This window comes from Neomonachus schauinslandi, chromosome 2 (assembly GCF_002201575.2).
Source record: "Neomonachus schauinslandi chromosome 2, ASM220157v2, whole genome shotgun sequence".
Lineage (NCBI taxonomy): Eukaryota > Metazoa > Chordata > Mammalia > Carnivora > Phocidae > Neomonachus > Neomonachus schauinslandi.
Window position 1 is genome coordinate 82,563,900 of NC_058404.1, and position 24,871 is coordinate 82,588,770.

The 24,871-nt window shown below is 36.1% G+C and overlaps 1 protein-coding gene across 2 annotated transcripts in view; it reads right to left on the reverse strand.

The window, feature by feature from the left end:
- Window positions 1–1,199: 1,199 nt before the first annotated feature.
- The window catches only part of GAB1 (GRB2 associated binding protein 1), a 124,531-nt gene continuing 100,859 nt past the window's right edge, over window positions 1,200–24,871 (reverse strand). The window contains exons 7-11 of one of the 2 annotated variants that reach the window (XM_021679363.1): window positions 21,669–21,758; window positions 19,837–19,930; window positions 13,390–13,513; window positions 8,124–8,246; window positions 1,200–5,477 (exon numbers count right to left, since the gene is read on the reverse strand). In XM_021679363.1, coding sequence (XP_021535038.1) covers window positions 5,319–5,477; window positions 8,124–8,246; window positions 13,390–13,513; window positions 19,837–19,930; window positions 21,669–21,758 — 590 coding nt within the window. In that variant the 3' untranslated portion in view covers window positions 1,200–5,318. The remainder of the gene's footprint in view (window positions 5,478–8,123; window positions 8,247–13,389; window positions 13,514–19,836; window positions 19,931–21,668; window positions 21,759–24,871) is intronic. The other variant, XM_021679364.1, reaches the window with a different exon arrangement.

Consider the following 24,871-nt stretch of genomic DNA (forward strand, 5'->3'; position numbering starts at 1 on the left):
TAACTCAAAAAGTGTTTACCAGAGAAAGCAGCTTTTTTCCAAAGAAATAATATGCAAAAAGTCAGAAGTGTCACCATTTACAAGGTGACAGAAACACAGATGAGGAGTGCATGGTCTCAAAGAAGATAATCTCACATTCCCCAAACTCCCCAAATATCTAATGCTGGAATGAGTAGGCCAAAGGACCGACGTGGCCATTCTTGGGGTTTTATGAAGTACTGGAGATGTCTGAAAACTCACAGAAATGAAAAAGCCCAGCCAGTTATCATTTCCCAAATCATGTTTTATATATAAGAAGTATCTTCTGATGGAAAAGGTTGCATGCAGACCCTTATTTATTGGCCTTTTACTCACAAAAGGCTGGGAGCACTTGGCTAAATGAAGGCGTAACAAGGGCATATGCCTGTGGCAACAGTCTCAGAGGATTTTCTTATTAATTAATGAGTGTGATGATTGTATTTCAGCATGATCTAGTGAGATCTTGGTTGCAGAAAATGAGTGACCCTATGGAAGTAGGGCTGGGAAAGTGCAGCTGACTCTTGCACAAGACTTAGGGATGCTGACCCCTTGCACAGTCAAAAGCCTACATGTAACTTTTGATTTCCCTAATACTTAACTACTAATAATCTAGTTTTTTTTTAAAGATCTATTTGTCAGAGAGAGGGAGAGAGAGAAAGAGAGGGAGAGAGAGAGAGCGCACACAAGCAGGGGGAGCGGCAGAGGTAGAAGCAGACTTCCCACTGAGCAGGGAGGCCCATGTGAGCCTCGATCCCAGGACCCTGGGATCATGAACTGAGCTGAAGGCAGATGCTTAACCAAGTGAGCCACCCAGATGCCTTCATCTACTGTTGACCAGATGCCTTACTGATAATATAGTCTATTAATTCATATTTGGTGTTATGTGTATTATATACTGTGTTCTTACAATAAATAAAGCTAGCAAAATGCTATTAAGAAAATCATAAGGAAAATACATTTAGAGTACTGCTCTGTATTTACTGAAAAAAAATCTGTAAGTGGACCCACACAGTTCAAACCCATGTTGTTCAAGGGACAACATACAATAAATGGCAGAATTGGTTTTTTTTTTTTTATTTAGATAGACTCTAAGGAAGGGTTAGAAATATAAATTTATATGTCTTTCTTGGTTCACAGTCTCAGTATCCAAACTGACTAAAGTCTTGAAACCAAATTGTTTGAAAAGTTTTATTTGGTAGCAGAAAATATCTACAATTGGATCTTTACAAAAAAAGTAGTGCAAGAGGGGGAAAATAAACTTATACATAAGATTTTGCTACTGAAATTTGGGATGATTATCAACAATCGATTCAGGTTACAACAACTTACACAAAGCCATGTCTTTTTAGGTAAAGAAAGTAGAAGCTATGTTAATCCCTTGACTAAACAGTTTACTGAAACTCATAATAAACATTATAATGAACCTAAAGAAAGTTAAGTTTACGGAAGAGAAGACAAACTAAACTATTTCAAGCTATAGTAATATATAAACATATTTAGTCAGAGTAAAAACCAATTATCTCCACAACCTGGCAATCAACTTTTCATTCTATCAAGTCTAAAATGTCTACATTATTCATTTACACCATGGCTTTTCATCTCAGAGCAGTCAGTATTTTAAATTATATACAGATTTACATATAACACATCAGATGTTATTGACAATCAATCTTACCCTAGGATATATATATATGTATGTCTCTCTCCCTGTATCTACTTGATCATATGTACAACCCCTGCCATGGACCTGATTGCTTATTTGACAATAAAAGACAAGACCTACCAGAATGACTCAAAGACAGGATTAGGAGGGATCGGCTCACCTTGTCTCTAAAATTTTACAGGCTCTGTATTCATTCAAAATACTAATACCAATACTTTCAGTGGGCCAAAGAAAGAGGCACTAAGAGCGTTTGAAAGCATCCGAGAATTATGATCCCTGTCTATGGTATAGTCTACAGGCATAAAGTAGCTAACGTTTTAAAAAATATCAAAAATACTGTTTTCGTTAAAGGGGGGTAAGCAGACAACTTCCTACTAGTAGAAAAAGAAAAACAAACACTGTTCAATTTCCAGTTTAAATGCATTTATGAAGATTGTGACCCCCGTTAATTATACTCCAGAAGAAATTGACTTATGACCTTAATGTGCAAGTATAGCAGTATTTCTCTATCAAATTTAGTCTATGATTAAATACAATGCTATACACACACACACACACACACACACACACACACACACACTCATAGCAGTACCTTATGGGATTCTCTAAAATGCTCACAGTAGCTTATACGATATTGATGAAAGTATAGAGTGTAGATAAAAACCATCTTTTATAGCTTACTAAGTGATACCTTCCATGGGTTAAGTAGCTTAAATTATTCAAGTTTAAATTTCAATTCTTAAAAGCAGAACTGTGCTTTGGTATTCAAACCTTCATAAAATTTTACAGCTATTCAAAGTAAGGAATAAAAAAATAGAAAACATCAAACGTGGCAGAAAAACACTTCTGACTTATAACGTAACTGTCACATGATTAACCAGTCGTTTCCAACTCTTGCCTGGCCAAAACTCAGCTTCTTGGAGGTGATTAGGGTTTTAAAAAATTTTGTTTTTATAAATGTGTATTTTTAAAACTTAATAAAAATGCACATTCTAATGTGTTACATATCCCCCTTCCACTACAAGAATGATTTTTTTTTAAACCTTGGAATACTACTTCAGCTATCTCTAATTAAAGAATCTTCTGAGATGTGTGTTTAAAACCTGCTATTATTTACACTTACTTATGTTTGTGTGAATCAAAACTTTCTTGATAATATGCAAATAAAACAAATTGGCTGCTGAAGTTTTTCGCCAACTCTATAATGCCAATTACACGTTTGTGTTATTCGCAAATTTTATTCCTAGTAGTGGACTAAGAAATAAACCTAAATGCGAATCCAAAATATTTACACTGATAAAATGAACTTTTCAGGCTTTATGTGCTGGGGTTACATGAAATTTTATTGAAGAAAGATTCCACTGCTAAAAAATGTTTGGAAAATAATGCTCCATAAGAAACTGTCTTTTAATTTGTTGATACAATGTGTTAACGTGATTTCATTTTCTAACACAAACTGCCTAATACCTTTTAATTCTTAAATTACTCTGCACAGTGGGAAAACGTCTATAAATTAGAGTGCTGCAGGTCTTCAAAAATGGTAACTTGTAAAAAATTGAAAAACTACACTAAAAAAGTTAGTCTATTGCCTTAGACTCTTTTGGTAGGTAGCTTTAAATAAGATTTCCATTTTTTAATTAATAATATACTTATTGAATATACTTATTGTTGTGTTCTAAATCTGAGAATGTGTTCACCTTCCACATTAACACATTTTAGCATCTTCACACATCAACTGTGTTGTGTGTTTTAATAGTTTAGGCACACTTCAATAATTTTAGATTTTATTTTGTGGTTTCATTATAAAACAGCTTGCGCACACCAAATTCAAACAATCTTTTTATTTAAAAATCCACCTGAAAATTCACTTCTGGGTTTTAGTTTTTGTTTAAAAAGGAGCAAACATTTAAAAGCATCAAATGTTACTAGTCTACAATTCATCATGTTATGAACATTTTTTAGTTCACGAGTTGGGGAAATAAACCCATTACATTGATTAGGCACAGTACTATGGCCAAGAGACCAGATATCAGGGCACATCTGTGTACTCAAGCAACAGTCAGAGGTCTGAACGGAGGGAATCATGCCTCAGCTGTGGGCACTCCTATCTCTGCCCCCTCCAAAAACTGTTAGTAAGCTCAAATCAATAAGAGATTGTATGTAACTTAGTTAAAAAACAAGCAAACAACTATACCTGCTTTCTAAATTATACTGCAAAGCCAAAACAGATAAACATAATTGTAGCCTCACTATATAAAATTTGTGGTTTTGATATCATGTCACAGGACCATATAATAGGTGAGAAAGAATTATATAATTCCTCTGGTCATTTCAGAAATCTGGTTGGAAGAGGTCCATGACTATAAGATTTCACATTATAGCAATGCTTCAGTATATCTCGAATTAGGGCAGTGAATAGAAATCACAGTACAAAATGCTTAATTCTTTTACTGGAAAAGCAATAGGTGCTACATATGAGAATCAATTATAGAACATCTATTTTTTTAAAATGTAGATATAAAATATTAATTGCATAGGGATTTAAATATAAGGCCAAGAAGAATATAAAGTAAAGCTAAAAAAATCATAGAAAGGGCACTATGGTGTCAAAAGACAGAATTTCATTCTTAAGAGTAATAAATCTGAATTACTGTCTAATTAAAAAAATCACAGTATGTTGCTATAACTAACAGTGAATGTTTGATTAAGTCCAAACTGGAAACCAATATTAGGACTTACAAGAACACTACTAAAGCTCATTGTCTAAACCTGATCAGTGTATTAGCACATCAGTGCCTGGTACGTACCTGATTAGTTATATAACCTACATTTTGCAAATAATGTAAAGTTTAATACACGTTAACAAGTGTGAGAGCACATCATCACCGCATACTGTAAGTGATCTGTAGGCTTCCTTGATAGTGTATTCCAAGGTGTAAGAGCCCACCTGGCAGAATCTTCACTCAATGAACCAAAAACACTGTAATTAACAAAATATAATAAAGTTCCACCATTGAAAACTAAATGTACATGAACCAGAGAATTAGTTCCTGACACCAGTACATATACTATCCTCAGCATTTTGGAAAGCAGTGAATGATGAGTCCAATATACTCTGTAGTTTAAGCTAATGGTCATCACCTTAAGTTTCAGGTAGAAAGGTAAATTGTGGATCTACTTCTCATTTTAATGTTGTTAGAGTGCAGTTTAAAGAGCAATTTCCAAATCTAAAAGTAGCTTAGTTAACCTAGTATTGTTATATAGAGTAGTGTGAGGAAAAACAAGAACTCCCAAAGGAATTATGTTAAGGAACATTTGGGAATACCCAAACCAATGTTTTAAATGAAAAAGTGCATAAATACAGTAATACTACAAGTGAGTTAACTATGGAACAAATGTTTCTCTGGGAGCTAGACAATACTATTTTCCCACATTATTTACATGTTATGAATTGTTCAGATACCACAAAGCACCATTTACAGTCTAAATTGTTTGATTATGTCTGAAAGGTCCTTTGACTTCAATTCTACTCAGTTGAGGATCTACCTAGAACAGAAGTGTCAAGTCATCTTCAGTTAAACAGGATTTATCTTTACAATTCAGTTCTCTTTTGTTCAGAAACAGTGAAGCAATATTTTCATTTCACAATCTTGGCTGGTGTTTCAGATTCTGTGGACTGTCTCCCGTCTGTCCAGGCTTCCCGGGTGCTCTTTAGGGCCAGGGTCTTCTGTTGGTCAACCACAACATAATCTACTCTCTCATCAGCTACACTGCTGCCCGAGCCACTGCTCTTTTGCTAAAAAGCAAAGAAAAACACCATAAACCCCACATATAAAAGAGTTCTGAGTGAAATTTAGTCTTAAAACATTGACACTCACATGCTGTGAATAACTCTTGAAATTCTATTGGATCACACACATAAAATAACATTACCTCAATTTAACAATGTTATTTTTCTCCTAACTGTATACTGTTTTCCCCTTAAATTTAAAATCACTATGTAAAAGAAGGCAGACTAATGCTCCTAACACAGATGGAATTCTTGTAAAATAGGGATTGCAGACACCTGGTTCATCTTAAGATACACAGCTTACTTCTCCCTTTAGCTTAAGCTTCACTTTTTCAAGTCCTGAGAACATGTATCAGTGTTCACTTTCAGAGCTAAGAAATGTTTTTTTAAAAGCAGTATTTCAAGAATGGCATACAACATAGGCTGACAGGACCTCTTCTTTTTTTTTTTTTTTAAGATTTTATTTATTTATTTGAGGGAGAGAAAGAGAGAGACTGTGCACAAGCCAGGGGAGTGGCAGGGGGAGTGGCAGAGGGAGAGGGAGATGGCTTCTCCCTCTCAGCAGGGAGCCCGATGTGAGGTTCAATCCCAGGACTCTGGGATCATGACCTGAGCCGAAGGCAGATGCCCTAACTGACTGAGCCACCCAGGCGCCCCAGGACCTCTTACTTCCAAAATACAACTAAATACTAACTAACTTAAAACACATGTAATTACTAATGCATTGCTGGGCTCTCTAGAAAGTAAGAGAAATACCCAAGGTGTGAGGGAAACAGAGGGGACGAAGAGCTCCTCAAGGTAAACTTTACAGTTGTCTTCAGGATGAATGTCAATCTCAGCGACGCAATCAGGAGGCCCCGGGCGGGAGGGCTTGCACAATTTGAGACCATCCTGTTAAGCTAGGGACCCTTGAAGGGAACTGAGGTGGTCCTAGAGTGCTTCCCAGCAGAAGAAAATGCAAATCTATTTCGAAGGAAATTAGGTCCATGGGATTCCCACAGATATGCTCAGCAAAATGAATTTGCAAAAAAATGTATAAAACATGGAAGTAAACAAGCTATCAAGAGTGAGCAGAAATAACAAACACAGATTCAGACCTCCAAGGACTTCAGATATTGAAATGACAATAAACAGTATAAAATCTTTAAAGGAATCAAGAAAACTAAATAAAAGGAATAAAATAACAAGATATAAGAAACTATTCCAAAGAGCTAGGCATATTTAAAAAAACAAGCAAAATTTCATTTTAGAAATAAAAATAACTGAAATTAAAAATTAAACAATGGGTTAAACAGGATAATTGGGAATTAGTGAACTTGGTGACAGATCTAAAGAAATTATCCAGGTAAGTACAAAGAGATGAATAGAGAGAAAATATGAAAAAGTGAAGAGATATGGAAAATAAAATAAGTTCTAACTAATCTCTAATAAGAAACCTCAAATGAGAGGATAAGAGGAATAGTTGAAAAGCTGTATTTAAAGAGATAATGACTGGGGGGAAAAAAGAGAGTGATAATGACTGGGACTTTTCCAGAACTGATAAAAATTACAAATCCAGAAATAAAAACAGCACAACTTCCATCAAGCATGATAAATAAAAAGCAATCTATGTCTAGATACATTGTAGTAAACATGCAGAATACTAAAGATATAAAAAAGATTAACATCAGTCAGACAAAAAAGACAAAATATCTACAAAGGAACTGTAATTAAATTGACAGCATACTTTTCAACAGGAACATTGGAAGACAGATGATAGTGAACAGTATCTTCTATGTGTTGAGAGAGAAATTTATTGCCAATCAAGAACTGTGAACTCAAAAAAACTCTTTTTCAAGAATGAGGGCAAAATACAGATGTTTCACTCAAACAAAAATTGCAAGAATTTACCACTAACAGACGCCCCCCCCTCCCCGCCTCCCCAAGAGGAACTTCTAAAAGATATATTCCAGCAGGAAGAGAAAATGATTAATGGGGGCAGCTGGGTGGCTCATCAGTTAAGCATCCAACTCTTGATTTCAGCTCAGGTCATGATCTCAGGGTCGTGAGATGGAGCCCCATGTTGGGCTCCACACTGGGTGTGGAGCCTGCTTAAGATTCTCTCTCCCTCTCCCTCTGCTCTTCTCCCCACATGCCCCTCCCACTGCCCCCCCAAGAAAAAAAGAAAAAAAAATGATTATGGGAGGAAGGGCTAAAATACAAGAAGAAATGATAAGAAAGAGAAGTTTGCAAGTATGTAGGAAAATGTAAGTAAACACTGTCTATATTTAAAGAATACTACTAATAGTACTATTGTGTAATTTGTGGATTTAAAAAAAGGAAAAAAACCAAAACATTGGACAAAAATAGCACATAAGTCAGAAGGGGAGTAATGTGAGAGAATGAAGACAATGATTAACTTCAGATTTTGTTAAGCAAGCACTTCAACAGTAACCACTAAAAGAGAAGAAGTGTATAATTTCTGTACCATTACAAAGGAAAAAATTAACTTATTAGTCTCCATAACTTTGTTAATTGTGACTTATGAAGCAATATTAAGTAACAGACTTTACTAAATTTAAACATACTAATAAAATTTCCCCAAAGGAAACATGAGTCTGTGGGTTTACAAAAGGTGAGCTGATTGTGTTTATAGAATGAGATTTCACTTACCTTACGTGGTGGTGTGGATTTCCCAGAATCTAAATCTAGATCCAGGTATTCCACTTGTTTGTCTCCTTTGGGCTTGACCATAGGACTGCTTCTTCCATCAAGACTATTACTGCCAAAAAGATTCTAAAAATGGTGATACAACAAAATCAACTGTTGGACATCCATGAGACATACTGCTTATCTTGTTTATCATCTATTAAAGCCAAAATATTTATTTCAAGAGGATATGGCTTAAAACAATGTCTGCTTAGAAAGTTAAGTAACCTTTTAGGATTGGAGGAAAATAAGTAATATTAATAAAATTAGTTACAACTTAGCTTAGAGCAAGTTAAATGCAGTTTCAAAAGTTAAACTTGGTTCAAACTAAGACTAAAACATCAAGCTACAGTTAGTTGCGACAGGACCACCTGAACATTATTAAAATGGTATCTTTACACAATTATATTTTTAAACTAACAGATCCTTTCACTCCTTGCTTTCTAATTAAAATTTTTAATAAGTTCTATATTTTATTTAAAGGCTTTCATGTTGGGCACTTGGTGGGCTCAGTCAGTTGAGCAATCGACTCTGGGTTTAGGCTCAGATCATGATCTTAGGATCATGCGGTCGGCTCTGTGCTCAGCAGGGAGTCTGCTTGAGTCTCCCTCTCCCTCTGGCCCTCCTCCTGCTTGCCCTTTCTCTCTCTCTCTCAAATAAATAAATAAGTAAATCTTAAAAAAAAAAAAAACAGCTCTCACGCTGAAATTAGTTTATAATATGTATGTTAACTAAAGGCTATGAACATTTACTCCACTGGCAAAATTCGTTTTGTTTCAACCATCTGGAATTTTTACCACTTCATTTCTTCTGTCTTCTCTTTAGCCTTATCTCTTCTGTCCTAATAGGAATTGTACCATAGAAGGGCTACTTTCTAAAAAAAGATAAAGGAAAAAGGAAGAAAGAGGATAGCAATAGATGATAAAAACAAAAAAACCTGAGGCAGAAAGATGTAAAAGCAACAGGCTATTAGGAACCTGAACATCAATGCTGAATAAGAAGGAAAGGATGACATGAATTTATGCCCCTGCACATATATCCTCTACGCTAATTACAACAGTCCTTCTAAACGCGTGCCAACAAATGCCTTGTTTCCCTACCTTGCTGCTTTTAACCTCACCCAGAAATGTTCTGGACTTCTCAAAGGCAAGACTATATACATATTCATTAGCAGCTTCCATCCTTGTGTCTTCTATCACGTACATATGAATATTCACATATTATCTCATACTTTTGAAGAAAACTGTAATGATGTAATATACTTAAAATTTATACTTATTATAATGAACAAAACAATTTGGAAACTGCATAAACCTGGTTCTGTTCTTTTTTTTTAAAAGAGAGAGACAGAGTGTAGGCACGCATACCAGCAGGGGTGGGGTGGAGGGAGAGGGAGAGAGAATCTTAAGCAGGCTCCACGCCCAGTGCACAGCCCCAGGCAGGGCTTGATCTCAGGACCCTGAGTTCATCACCTGAGCCAAAATCAAGAGCTGGACACTTGACCAACTAAGCTACCCACACACCCCCTGTTCATTCTTTTATATTGCTACTCCTTTTCTTTTAGTTCGAGTTAAATAGAGTAAACTGTGATTTAGGGAAAGGAAATTGCTAGAAATTAAATACTGAATTTATTTCCTCATTTGAAGCAGGGCTGCTGATAGCCCATGTGAAACATTTCTGTGAATTAGAAAAAGGTGTTCCTGCCTGTAGGGCTACACAGCTCTGTCCAGGCCCACGGCCTGGTGAGCAGGACAGTCTGAACTGCACGTACCCACAAATGCAATACTCTGCAGTCTACTGGACATATTACATACTGTATACAGCATATTTATGCAGTGAGCAAGCTGCATGACTGAATGTGAGGGCTCTATCTGTAGGAACAGATTTTTAAACCAAGTTTACCAACTACTACTGATAAAACATTTAAAAAAATATTGAAAATAACATCTAGGGCACAAAAAAATGTAAGCAAGTTTTGCTGCTCAATTAGTACAAATAGCTATTTCCCTCTCTCTTTTGTTCCTAATTCATAAAGAAACTGAAATTTTTTTTTTCTGAATAACTCCATATTTCATTCTCACATAAAAAATCAAGCAGAAGTGTGTGTGTGTGTGTGTGTGTAAAATTTTGTATTCAAATGTGACTCGTGAGAGAACCCAAACCTGGAATTCCCCTAATTGGAAATGCCAGCGTTCATGGTATTGCAAGGCTATGAAAGGAACCTATGAGTTCATATGATGTACATTTTAATTTAAACTCAAGTTGTTCCTAAAGAGAATTTCTCAGAATTGCTGGTTAAACTGTTTTCTGTCTAGTTATTATTAGAATTGGAAATTTTTTCATCTTTAAGTATTGTTAAAATTTGTGTCCCTGCAAGATAGTCCATTTACTCTTGATCTAATCTCAACTGGGAACAACCTGTCCCTGCGTTCTACTCTTTAAACCAGTGTTTTCCCAAAACAGTTTAGAAAAACCCTAAGATTCTAGGAGTTATCATAAATGTTCTATGATTTAAAAAAAAAAAAACAGTAGTGCTTTGATTTTCTAAAATTCTTTTTAAAGTACGGGAAATTGTTGAACATATTTTTGTTGTCATTGTTATATAACAATATTTATGTCTTTAGTAGTGAGGTACGGTCACCCAAATTTCAAGAGTCATTTTAAGGGTTCACTTCACGAATGCCTAACTTTGGATCTCTGTAAATTAATAGGCCAGCATCATGGTTTCATTAAACACTGCCTGCTCTATGATCACCAGGATGGTAAATGTATCATGCTTTGAAACTTCAATGTACAGAATTTAATCTTCATAGTAGGCATAAGCCAGATTTGATCTGATCCTGTCTCAACTTCTCCAAGACAATTTTTTTTACTGACTTCATCAGTCCAAGCATAATGAGATCTTGTGAATTTCTATGGTATTCCATTAATGTACTAACTTCCAAGAGGTATGGAAAACATTGGTGTTAACTATCATGTTCTTTTCTAAGGAAGAGTTGTCTGGACTATGATGAACTCTTATAGCTAGCAGCATGAGGAAATGGAAATGGTGGCTAGCTTTTCTATTGTGAATGGGGGGGTGGATATTTTTACTGGGAACATTTTTGCTTATTTCTAACACTTAGGACCGAAGTACTTTAGAAAATCATCAGCTGGCAGGCAAAAGGACCTTTCTGGCTTAATGATGTAAGGGATAAAAGAAAAATTTATTTTCTTAATTTCCTTTGACTTTCTGATTGTAATGTTCTTCTTTCTCATCTTTTCCCTTCACCTAACACTAACTTGTGACAAATCACATTTCCAAACTTGCCTATTACACGTCCTTTCCAAGATTTTTATGGTAATTTACTACTTTGGGCAAAAGGAAACTCTTTTAGTATCTCAGAAAATAATTACTTTTGTAATAAAAAAAATCCATTCAACCACCTGAAGATAAAAATTGATAAGAATATGTACTCTGATATTGCACTGAGGATTTATGTAGACTTTTACCAGTCTATTTACTATAATGAGAAAAAAATAATAAAACACCACTTATCAAGTTGAAAAATCTTGAATGCAAAAGCAGAAACCAATTAATAAAAATTGCTCTGCCTTAAAAAATTAGTGAAAGCATTTTGATATAGCTAGTTTGTATTCTAATCCAGGGCTGATATAAATATTTTAAATTATCTTATTCATTTTGAACAATGTATAAATTTGATATTTTAAAGTTAATTAGTTTAAGCACCACTTCAAGCTTTTCAAATCATCTAATTTTTGTGAGGAACCTGTTTTTGCCTAAAGTACATTAAAGAAGTAAAACAAATTTGTTGATAGAGATTCTACTTTGAATCTCTAGAGTACTGCTTTAAAGAAAATAAAGTCACTAAAATGTTACCCATTCCAAATTTTGGTATCACATGCTGGCTTATCCTGGCAGATACTACCTGGTTGTGCCCTAACATCTGCCTTTCCCTCTCCCACATGAATAGGTTTTTAGCCCGGCCCACTGTCCCTCAGAACAAAGGATGTTTCCCAGCCCCTTTTGTGTCTATGTGGCCACACAGTGTGTATGGCAGTTTCTGGGAACCTTCTTTATAAGGCAGATAGGCTTTCCTCTATTCTGCAGCTTTAGAATGTGAATTGCTGGTGCAGCACCCCTTGTTCTAGGAGCATGTGAACCACACCCAGAAGATGGCGGATAGGAGAACTGGAAGGGGTCAGAGTCCCCGAGGACTTTGTAAAACAGGGCTGCTTACAACAATCCTGGCTTGCCTCTCTGGACTCTTATATGAGAAAGAAATAAATGTCTGTTTAAAGTCATTGTTATTGGGCGCCTGGGTGGCTCAGTTGGTTAAGCGACTGCCTTCGGCTCAGGTCATGATCCTGGAGTCCCTGGATCGAGTCCCGCATCAGGCTCCCTGCTCAGCGAGGAGCCTGCTTCTCCCTCTGACCCTCCCCGCTCTCATGCTCTCTCTATCTCATTCTCTCTCAAATAAATAAAATCTTTAAAAAAAAAAAAAATAAAAAAAAATAAAGTCATTGTTATTTGTTTATCTTTTGTTACTTGGAGGTAAACCTAATCATAACTGATACACTCATCTACTAAAATACAAATAACAGAGCAAGCATTGAACCTGATTTGAGGGAAAACAAAAGCAAAATATTATTTCAACACTAAAATAGCTTGTATTCTTAAATAGCTGCAGTATTTTCTAGCAACTATGTAATTTCTGGAGAACACAGCCTTGCTACAATTACCAAATGCTTGTGCCTTATGGTAATATAGCCAATCTGAAACAAATCAGGTTTGTAACAGGTCTGTAATCTAAGCCACATCTAAGGGTATATTATTGAAAGATTATCAAAAGGCCTCCTATATAAGATCATTTCACTCTAAGAGTGCCATAAAGTGGGCCTGGAGAACTGCATTATGAAATACTTCCAGTATATTTTCTTGGATAGTTTCAAAAATCAAATATATCTTAAAAGAAATATAACTATAAAATTTTTATGATTTTTAACTAATTTTTATCTACTTTATAGATGCTGATATTACACACTGATGCTTTATTGGTTTTAAACTTTACAACATTATTATTTAAAAAGAATTTTTAAAAAACTGTCTTCTATCCTTTTTCCTTAAGTATATAAAGGTAAGATTTAGAGACTGGAAGAAATGTCCTGGCGTGCAGGACTTGGAAGGGCTGCTTGGAAAGACAGAAGTGAAGATGCACACATTACGTACTGAGTCCTCGCTGGACAGGTTTGGGTTCATGGGAACGTAATTCTCTTCACTGTCGTGGGAGTCGCTGCTTGAAGTTGTGCTATGCACTGAATCCGGTCGGGGAGACAAGGGAAACCTAGAGGAGCTAATTATAGAAACTACTATTACAAACCTAAACCTGAACAACAGTTTCTAAAATCACTTCTGAAATAAAAATGAGTGATAGTTTACATTCTTTCAGAAATATTCACTAAAGTTTACAATCATTTATTGTATACATTTATTTTAATACAACTTACTGCATACATTCAAATGCACACCTAATGTTTATAGCTATATAGTAAAAAGTATATCTTCAGGCATCAAATTCCTTGTGTAGAACAAAAAAAGTATTGCCAGTGATTTGGGGGATAAGTAGAAAGTCACAGATATGAAAAGGAATACTGAAGAGTTCCTAGTTAAAAAAACTAGCTATATGAACACATAAAACACAAACACATATTTAATGCAGGTTTGTAACTTCACATATTCTTCACATATTCACAAAAATCTTGATTAAATAACCCCCACAAGAAACTGGCCGTATTTTCCAGATCAGTGGGTCTCAGAAATTTCTAGCCTCATGAACCATTTACACCCTTAAAAATTATTGAGAACCCCAAGGAACTTTGTTTATTTGGGTTATACCTCTTTACTATATTACAAATAATAGAACATTTCTTAAAAACACAAGAGTAATAGTCCAGGATGGTGGAGGAGTAGGAGACCTTAGTCTGGTCTGGTCCCAGGAATTCAGCTAGATAGCTATCAAATCATTCTGAACACCTGTGAACTCAACCAGAGATCTAAGAAAAGAATAGCTGCAACTCCACAAATAGAAAAGTGACCACTTTCTGCAACAACGACAAGACAGAAAAATTCACCTCAAAAGCGAATAAGAGGCAGTACCGACTGCCAGGGACCTAATTGGTATGGACATAAGTAAGATGTCGGAACTAGAGTTCAGAATAATGATTATAAAGATAATAGCTAGGCTTGAAAAAAGCATAGAAGACACTAGAGAATCCCTTTCTGGAGAAATAAAAGATCTAAAATCAAACCAAGTCGAAATAAAAAAGCTATTAATGAGATGCAATAAAAAATGGAGGCTCTAACTGCTAGGATAAATGAGGCAGAAGAGAGAATTAGTGATATAGAAGACCAAATGATGGAGAGTAAGGAAGGCGAGAAAAAGAGAGAAACAACTACTGGATCACAAGGGGAAAATTCTAGAGATAAGAGATACCATAAAGTGAAACAGTATTAGAATAATTGGGATCCCAGAAGAAGACAAAAAAAAAAAAAAGAGAGAGAGAGAAAGAGAGAGACAGAAGGTATATTGGAGCAAATCATAGCTGAGAACTTCCCTCATCTGTGGAAGGAAACAGGCATTCAAGTCCAGGAGGCACAGACAACCCCCCTCAAAATCAATAAAAATAGGTCAAAACCTCGACATATAATAGTGAAACATGCAAATCTCACAAGGAGAAAATCCTGAAAGCTGCTCAGGACAAGAGGTCTATAACCTACAAGGGTAGAAACATTAGACTAGCAGCAGACCTATCCATAGAGACCTGGCAGGCCAGAAAGGACTGGCATGATATATTCAGTGTGCTAAATGAGAAAAACATACAGCCAAGAATACTTTATCCAGCAAGGATGTCATTCGAAATAGAAAGAGAGATAAAAAGCTTCCAGGAGAAACAGAAACTAAAAGAATTTCTAATCACTAAACCAGCCTGGCAAGAAATATTATGGGGATCCTGTAAACAAAAGAGACAGCCCAAAAGTAACATAAACCAGAAAGGAACAGAAACAATATACAGAAACAGTAACTTCACAGGTAATACAATGGCACGAAATTCATCTCTCAATAGTTACTCTGAATGTAAATGGGCTAAATACCCCAATCAAAAGACAAAGGGTATCAGATTGGATAAAAAGGCAAGACCCGGGGATATGCTGTCTGCAAGAGACTCGTTTTAGACCTAAAGACACCTCCAGATTGAAAGTGAGGGGGTGGAAAACCATTTATCATGCTAATGGACATCAAAAGAAAGCTGGGGTGGCAATCCTTATATCAGACAAATTAGGTTTTAAACCAAAGACTGTAATAAGAGATGAGGAAGGACACTGCATCATACTTAATGGGTCTATCCCACAAGAAGATCTAACAATTTTAAGTATCTATGCCCCTAACATGGGAGCAGCCAATTAATAACAAAATCAAAGAAACACATAGACAATAATACAATAATAGTAGGGGACTTTAACACCCTCCTCACCGAAATGGACAGATCATTTAAGCAAAAGATCAACAAGGAAATAAAGGCTTTAAATGACACACTGGACCAGATGGACTTCACAGATATATTCAGAACATTCCATCCCAAAGCAATAGAATACATACTCTTCTCTACTGCACACAGAACATTCTCCAGAATAGATCACATTCTGGGTCACAAATCAGGTCTCAACTGGAACCAAAAGATTGGGATCATTCCCTGCATATTTTCAGACTACAATGCTTTGAAAGTTGAACTCAATCACAAGAGGAAATCTGGAAAGAACTCAAAACATGGAGGCTAAAGAGCATCCTACTAAAGAATGAATGAGTCAACCAGGACATTAAAGAAGAATTTAAAAAATTCACGGAAACAAATGAAAATGAAAACACGACTGTTCAAAATCTTTGGGATGCAACAAAGGCAGTCCTAAGAGGGAAGTTTATAGCAATACAAGCCTTCCTCAAAAACACAAAGTCTCAAATCACAACCTAACCTTAAACCTAAAGGAGCTGGAGAAAGAACAGCAAATAAAGCCTAAACCCAGCAGGAGAAGAGAAATAATAAAGATCAGAGCAGAAATCAATGAAATAGAAACCAAAAGAACAGTAGAACAGATCAATGAAACTAGGAGCTGATTTTTTGAAAGAATTAATAAAATTGATAAATCCCTGGCCAGACTTATCAAAATAAAAGAGAAAGTACCCAAATAAATACAATCATGAATGAAAGAGGAGAGAGCACAACCAACACCAAAAAAATACAAACAAGTATAAGAAAATATTATGAGCAACTATATGCCAGCAAATTAGGCAATCTGGAAGAAATGGATGCATTCCTAGAGATGTATAAACTATCAAAACTGAACCAGGAAGAAATAGAAAACCTGAACAGACCCATAACCAGCAAGGAAATTGAACCAGTAATCAAAAATCTTCCAACAAAAAAGAGCCCAGGGCCAGATGGCTTCCCAGGGGAATTCTACCAAAAATTGAAAGAAGAATTAATACCTATTCTGAAACTGTTTCAAAAATCGAAATGGAAGGAAAACTTCCAAACTCTTTTTATGAAGCCAGCATTACCTTGATCCCAAAACCAGACAAAGACCCCACCAAAAAGAATTACAGACCAATATCCCTGATGAATATGGATGCAAAAATTCTCACCAAGATACTAGCCAACAGGATCCAAAAGTACATTAAAAGGATTATTCACCATGACCAAGTGGGATTTATTCCTGGGCTACAGGTTGGTTCAACATCTGCAAATTAATCTACGTGATACACCACATTAATAAAAGAAAGGACAAGAACCATATGATCCTCTCAACCGATGCAGAAAAAGCATTTGACAAAGTACAGCATCCTTTCTTGATTAAAACTCTTCACAGTGTAGGGATAGAGGGAACATACCTCAATATCATAGAAGCCATCTATGAAAAGCCCACAGTAAATATCATTCTCAATGGGGAAAACTGAGAGCTTTCCCCCTAAGGTCAGAAACATGACAGGCATGTCACCTCTCACCAATTTTTTATTCAACACAGTACTAGAAGTCCTAGCCTCAGCAATCAGACAACAAAAAGAAATAAAAGGCATCCAAATTGGCAAAGAAGTCAAACTCTCACTCTTTGCAGATTACGTGATACTCTATGTGAAAAATCCAAAAGACCCCACCCCAGAATTGCTAGAATTCATATAGGAATTCAAGTGGCAGGATATAAAATTAATGCCCAGAAATAAGTTGCATTTCTATACACTAACAATGAGACAGAAGAAAGAGAGATTAAGGAGTTGATACCATTTACAATTGCACCAAAACCGTAAGATACCTAGGAATAAATCTAACCAAAGAGGCAAAGAATCTGTATTCAGAAAACTATAGATCACTCATTTAAGAAATTGAGGAAGACACAAAGAAATGGAAAAACATTGCAAGTTTATGGATTAGAAGAACAAATATTGTTAAAATGCCTGTGCTACCTAGAGCAATTCATTGTAATCCCTATCAAAATGCCATCAACTTTTTTCACAGAGCTGGAACAAATAATCCTAAAATTTGCATGGAACCAGAAAAGACCCTGAATAGCCAAAGGAATGTTGGAAAAAACCCCCAAAGCTGGTGGCATCACAATTCTGGACTTCAAGCTCTATTACAAAGCTATATTCATCAAGACAGTATGGTACTGGTACAAAAACAGACACACAGATCAATGGAACAGAATAGAGAACCCAGAAATAGACCCTCAACTCTGGTCAGCTGATCTTCGACAAAGCATGAAAGAATATCCAATAGAAAAAAGATGGTCTCTTCAACAAATGGTGTTGGGAAAATTGCACAGCCACATGCAGAAGAATGAAACTGGACCATTTCCTTTCATCATACATAAAAATAGACTCAAAATGGATGAAAGACCTAAACGTGAAACAGGAATCCATCAAAATCCTAGAGAAGAACATAAGCAGAAACCTCTGTGACCTTGGCCGCAGCAACTTCCTGCTAGACACGTCTCCAAAGGCCAGAGAAACAAAGGCAAAAATGAACTACTGGGACTTCATCAAGATAAAAAGATTTTGCACGACAAAGGAAACAGTTGACAAAACCGAAAGACAACTGACAGAATGGGAGAAGGTATTTGCAAATGCCTTATCAGATAAAGGGCTAGTATCCAAAATCTATAAAGAACTTATCAAACTCAACACCCAAAGAACAAATCATCCAATTAAGAAATGGGCAGAAGGCATGAACAGACATTTCTGCAAAGAAGACATCCAAATGGCAACTGACACATGAAAAAATGCTCAACATCACTCGGCATCAGGGAAATACAAATCAAAACCTCAATAAGATACCACCTCACACCAGTCAGAATGGCTAAAATTAACAAGTCAGGAAACGACAGATGTTGGCGAGGATATGGAGAAAGGGGAACCCTCTTACACTGTTGGTGGGAATGCAAGCTGGTGCAGCTACTCTGGAAAACAGTATGGAGGTTCCTCAAAAAGTTGAAAATAGAGCTACCCGGGCGCCTGGGTGGCTCAGTTGGTTAAGCGACTGCCTTCGGCTCAGGTCATGATCCTGGAGTCCCTGGATCGAGTCCCGCATCGGGCTCCCTGCTCGGCAGGGAGTCTGCTTCTCCCTCTGACCCTCCCCCCTCTCATGTGCTCTCTCTCATTCTCTCTCAATTAAATAAATAAAATAAATAAAATCTTAAAAAAAAAAAAAAGAAAAGAAAATAGAGCTACCCTACGACCCAGCAATTGCACTAGTGGGTATTTAACCCCAAAGATACAAATGTAGTGATCCAAAAGGGCACATGCACCCCAGTGTTTATAGCAGCAATGTCCACAACAGCCAAACTATTGATAGAGCCCAGATGTCCATCCACAGATGAATGGATAAAGAAGATGTGATATATATACACACGCAATGGAATACTACTCGGCATTCAAAAAAATGAAATCTTGCCATTTGCAGTGGCAAGGATGGAACTAGAGGGTATTACGCTAAGCTAAATAAGTCAATCAGAGAAAGACAACTATCATATGATCTCACTCATACGTGGAATTTAAGAAACAAAACAGAGGATCATAGGGGAAGGGAAGGAAAAATAAAACAAGATGAAATCAGAGAGGGAGACAAACCATAAGAGAATCTTAATCATAGGAAACAAACTGAGGGTTGCTGGAGGGGAGGGGGGTGGGGGGATGGGGTAACTGCGTGGTAGATATTAAGGAGGGCACATGATGTAATGAGCACTGGTTATTATATAAGACTGATGAATCACTGACCTCTACCTCTGAAACTGATAATACATTATATGTTAATTAATTGAATTAAAAAAATAGACTTATACATAAAAACAAACAAACAAAAAACACCACAAGAGTACACAAATATTTTCTATTTATTACCTGTCCCAGGGATATGATCAAACACTATGTAGCCTCTGGAAAAGTCCAGCAAATACTCATGAGAGAAAGAGAGTGGAAAAGGCAAAAGCCATCTTAGCATCTTAATGAAAATAGTTTTGACCTCACAGAACCCGAAGAGGGGCTTCCCAGACCATACTTTGGGAACCACTGTTCCAGGTATTTTCCATTATAGTGAACAATCAAGGTACATATTTTAAACAAAGACTTACTCTCGAGCAAAACTCCTAGTGATGGGAGATCTAACTGGGGCTTGTAGCTCTTCCCATTCTGGCAAAGGTTTTATTTCTAAAGGTGCTGGCTTGGCTGAAATGAAAAAGAGAAAAAGAGGCTTCAGTATACAGAAATTTGGAAAACAAAACAAGATCCTCACTCTCTCTACTTATACATTACAGCCAGAGTACATCTAAGACCAGCTGGTTTCACACATGAAACCAGCTTCATGGATGTTACGTGATTTGCCCAAGGTTACACAGCTAAATAATGAGTGACAAAAGCTAAATCCAATAATGTTTCATGGTTGTTGACTCAAAGTCTAAAGCTCTATTACAACACGTTGCTTCTTAATTTAATATTTTATGAAAATAAACTAAACGAGAAGAAAGGGTAATGTGACCCAATTCCTTTAGTTACTTAATGTATACCTTTCATTATTTCCTTATTTCCTTTTTTAAAAAATAATTTTATCCCCAAGTATAGAGCTTTAATTTCTATGTAAAAACATTTCTACTCTTCAACACTGAAGCATCAGTTATACAACTATATATATATAATATGATGTATAGAAAGCATTAAACACCAAACTTTGCTAAAATCAAAAACTGAAAAAAGAATTGACCAAATCTTTTAAATTAATTCAAGCCCAGTCTGAAAACAAATAAAAGAAAGCAATAATAACATTTTAAGACTCAAACTCAGCTCTGAGAGAAGGCCATTATTAAAAATTACCTCAAATTTTTAGCTTATTTAACCAACAATATCCTTTATCAAATTAAATAATAATAAACACTAATATTCTTATTGGCTTGATTTATAAGTGGTCTTTGCTTATGTACCTCATTATTACAACAGAATTACCATGCTAGTAAATACCACAGAGCTCTCAGCCCTTAAGGTCAAGAATGAAACATTTTTCAGAAATAAATTAAATGAACAAAAGAAATAAAACTATATGTTAATATTAATTATATTTTAGGAGACTATTTAAACATATTGGGTAAATATTTTGGTTATGTTTCATCCTGCCACTCCAAAGAAAAAAATTTCATTTTTCTAGGTTTCCTTCTTCTAGTCTTTGTCCATATATGGACATACTTTTACTCAACTCATACTTTTAATCAACTATGTTATAATTACCATCAAACAATAAAATTGCTGGTCATTTTAAAGGACTATGCAGATTCACTGGGGCTTGTAAGTATTTTTGTCTATTCAAAACAAAAAACTCAAGTGATTTTTCTGAAGACTAGATTAAGTCTGAGTTTAAATCTTGCTCACCTATACACTTAAAATAGACAAGCACAGAATATTGTGCCTAGTGAACATATTTCTTTAATTCTTATGTTTCACTTTTTTGAAACCCAAAGGCTAATGGCAGTTTAAGCTGTCAAATTCTAAGTGATGGCATAAAATAATCCATGGGAAGTGATTCTTTATTTTGTCTCAGAACAGAATATATACCACATTCTATATAAATAAAGAAGGCATTTGGAACTCACAAGTAGCTCACAAGCTTAATGAAAACAATGTATGGGTGTCCAAAAGGTTAAGAGAATAATGCAAAAGGACAAGACTAAATATCATGTATTATCAAATTTATCATGCTGCTATTCATGGCATAACAAGTAGACTTGGGTCTATGGAAAGCCACAATGGGAAGACACACAGTATGGGAAGCATTCACTTCAGAAATAATGTGCTAGGAAGCTTTATTTACAACATCAGTAGTACTTAAGGCTCTTCTCTTTTACTTTTTAAGAAAAAACCATCACAAAATAAATAAATTCCCAATGCCCCATCCAGCATGCGGTGCTAAAGTACATACCCTTTCTTCTTGTAGCAAAGTCACCTATGGTTTGTGAATCAGTTCGCTCTAAACCATGGGGTTTGGGTCTTAAAATTTTAGGACTTTGACCTAATTGGTAAAAAGAAGACTCTCTTAATATGTTATTTTTTAATTGGAAAAATGGATTCTGTAAAAAAGCAACAGAGCCCTGAGCAGAAATGTTACATCTCAAAGCATAAACAAAAGTTTGTTTGTGGAAAATACTTCAATCTTGCTACATATAATTCATGCTCAGTACAATGGAAAGGAAGACGCTTCATGCAACAGTGTGACAAGCCAAGTGTTATAAAAGATGGTAAGGTTTTAGTGGGATAACCAGACTGGTTAGTGGTTATCTTTATTTGGGGGAAGGGAGGAAAGACATGTGCCATGTTAGTTATTCTTCTAACATGCCTTAGAAAACTGGATCAAATAAAAAATTATAAAATACCTCAGTCAGACCTCAAAGTACATCTTTTCTTTGAAGTCTGATAAGAAAGTACCAAGGCCTTCTTCCCTAGAATATTACTTTCTTAATTTAATGGAGGTATTTAAACAACCTTAATCTGATTACTCTTTGACCTCCTGTCCAAAAGCCCTTCTAGAGAAGCAGGTTGATGCTACAATGTCTGCTAATCCAAGATCAAAACCAAGACCACTGATGTTTCCCCTGGATACTGGTAGTTGCTCGGGGACATCATTTTGCAAGGATTAGAGGTCTTGATTCTGGAACTGCTGGTTGTCTAGCTTCCATGTAAGTATTTGAAAACAAATTCAGTTGCCCTCATTTTCTTTTCGTTTACTCTCTGCCACATACAAGTGCTGCTGAAAGGCCCTATGAAAAGTACAGGGTTAACATTCAGCCGTGGCCTCACTTTTTCCCATAGGAAGCCTGGAGGCCAGAGTAGCAGTATCATTTAAATCAGTAATTTAAGCTGCTCTTTTCTCAATGGAACCAAATTTTCATCTTTTTTTGGCATTAACAAAAGTGAGTCAACATCTATTAGATGGCAAAATTAAGAATTTGCTGATTAAGTGCCAATATCTAGTACCTTACCTACCGAAGGTTAAAAGTTTCTTAAAATAGGAAATCTCCAGGTTATAAAACGTGAGAATTCTCTAATGAACCAATTTTCTAAGTTAGGCAATTAATACATTGAGTTGATTCAGAAATGAGGCAGGTCTAGTTTAAAATGTGAGTGGTAAGATTTGGGGCTGTAATCCTACCCCTAATGCTGAATACCTATCCAGGGCCCACACTGGCAGGGCACTTTCCTAAAAACAACAGAGGAGGGCAGCTTTTTATCAACTTCACAAAACAATGTACTTCCCTTCAAAAAAAGTAAGAGGCAGAGGGTAAGGGTTACCACAGAAAAATAGATTTATTTTACAGCTAAAAGGCTTTTACACATCAAATCCAGCTTCTTCATTTTATGGATGAGATACCCCCAAAGAACGAAAGAGGTTACGTGACTTGCTTGGGTAACAACATTACAGAGGCCAAATGAAGGCTTCCCCTAGCCTCGCACCTGCTGGTGTATGCTCCTGTGCTGTCCACACTGTTTTACCTCTCGTTCCTTTTGGGCAATCGAAAATCCGAGGAAACCAGTGTTTAGAGGTCAGTTTTGAACTGGTCAGTTCAGTTCGAGATCTTGTATCTACTTGAATGCCACAGGTAGCTGATCTGTGAGTGATGTGAAGTTTAATAATTGCTTTTCTCCTCCTTTTCTCAAAGACCCACTAGCTTCATTAGCTCTGGGCTTCCTCCTGATTTGTCACTGGGCTTCTCCCCCAGAGGTGACCCTCCACATTTCTCAACTTTTCACCTGTGTTTATGGTTAAATACTCAAGGTCCTGTGACTGCTAACTCGACCTGCCTGTGATCTAGTTCCATTCTTCCCATGTCTGACAGCTCCCCGCAGTGATCCTTCTACTACCTGACCGTGAACGGATCATCTCTTCTCCAAACCAATTCCATCTGTTAAGCACTGTCAAGGGCACTCCTTGGTTTTCCTAATAGAAAAATATTGTACCAGGTGAGGTTTTTAAAGTGTTTTTATAAAATTTATATGTATTTTCCACTCCATGCAAAGCTCAAGGTTGATTTTGGGACCAAAGTCGCAATGTGGAAGTGTGGCACTGAATCGTAGTGAGTCACTTAGACATTTTGTTAGCTTTATCTCTTTATATCCCTCCAAACTCAATTTGACATTGATGTTCCAGACAGAAATGAAAGCCATACCCAAATGAAGGCTCAGTACTACTTATGAGAGAAAGGTGAAAAAAGGTCCAAGATATTAGTACGCCTGTCTTGGCCCTGTCTTCTTCTCCACTGTCTACTGGCAAATATTTGAATGTTTTCCTGATTGTTGAAGAAAAGGGTGAAAATAAAGAGTAAGAAAGAAGGATAATAAAGTAAAAGCAAAAATAAACCAACTCTGGAGATACACTGGCTCTCAAATTCTGAGAGGAAACAGAGTAACTCATTCGAGGCTCAACTTTTAAATCCACAGCAGATTACAATTTGGCTTTAGCTAGACTACCTTTGAACAAAGAAAACAATATTATTTCATTTAGAGTGCACTGATTACTGGCGAAATTCCTTCGGTGCTTTAACCCTTATGGGGGTCAATCTCTGGATCATGTGACTTGCTCTGTAATTTGGAGTACAAGTTGACAGATCTTCATCCCTGGTTCAGATCTTTTTCTGGAGATCGTAACCTACACATTTACACAACCACCCCATATGACTGTTCTGCAGGCATTCCCACTACATGTTCAAAAGGCAATTTGTCCTTTGAGTCACCAGAGACCTGCTTTGTTTCCTCTACTACCAGTTGCCATTGCAGATCTCTTACTAGAAGTCATTCTAAATTCTACTTTCCCTCTAATCTTTATTTTATAAATTTTAATTTGTATTTATAATGACAGTATAACAGTCTGTTTTCATTTACGTAAGAAAATAAAAAATCTGCAAGACTGAAGTCTTTTCTTAAGAACTTCCTGTTTTTAATATGTTCCTCACTTACCTGGTTTGTTTTTCTGAAAGTGATGAGCTGACACTGTATGGCTAAATAACCTCCACCTATACTCCAGATGTCTTCAAAACTTTAAAAATCACTGTAAGTCCCCAAGTTGAGGGACCAAATAAGAGCCAGGAAAGGGGTTCTGTTATGCCTTTCCTCATTTGATCATTTCTAAAC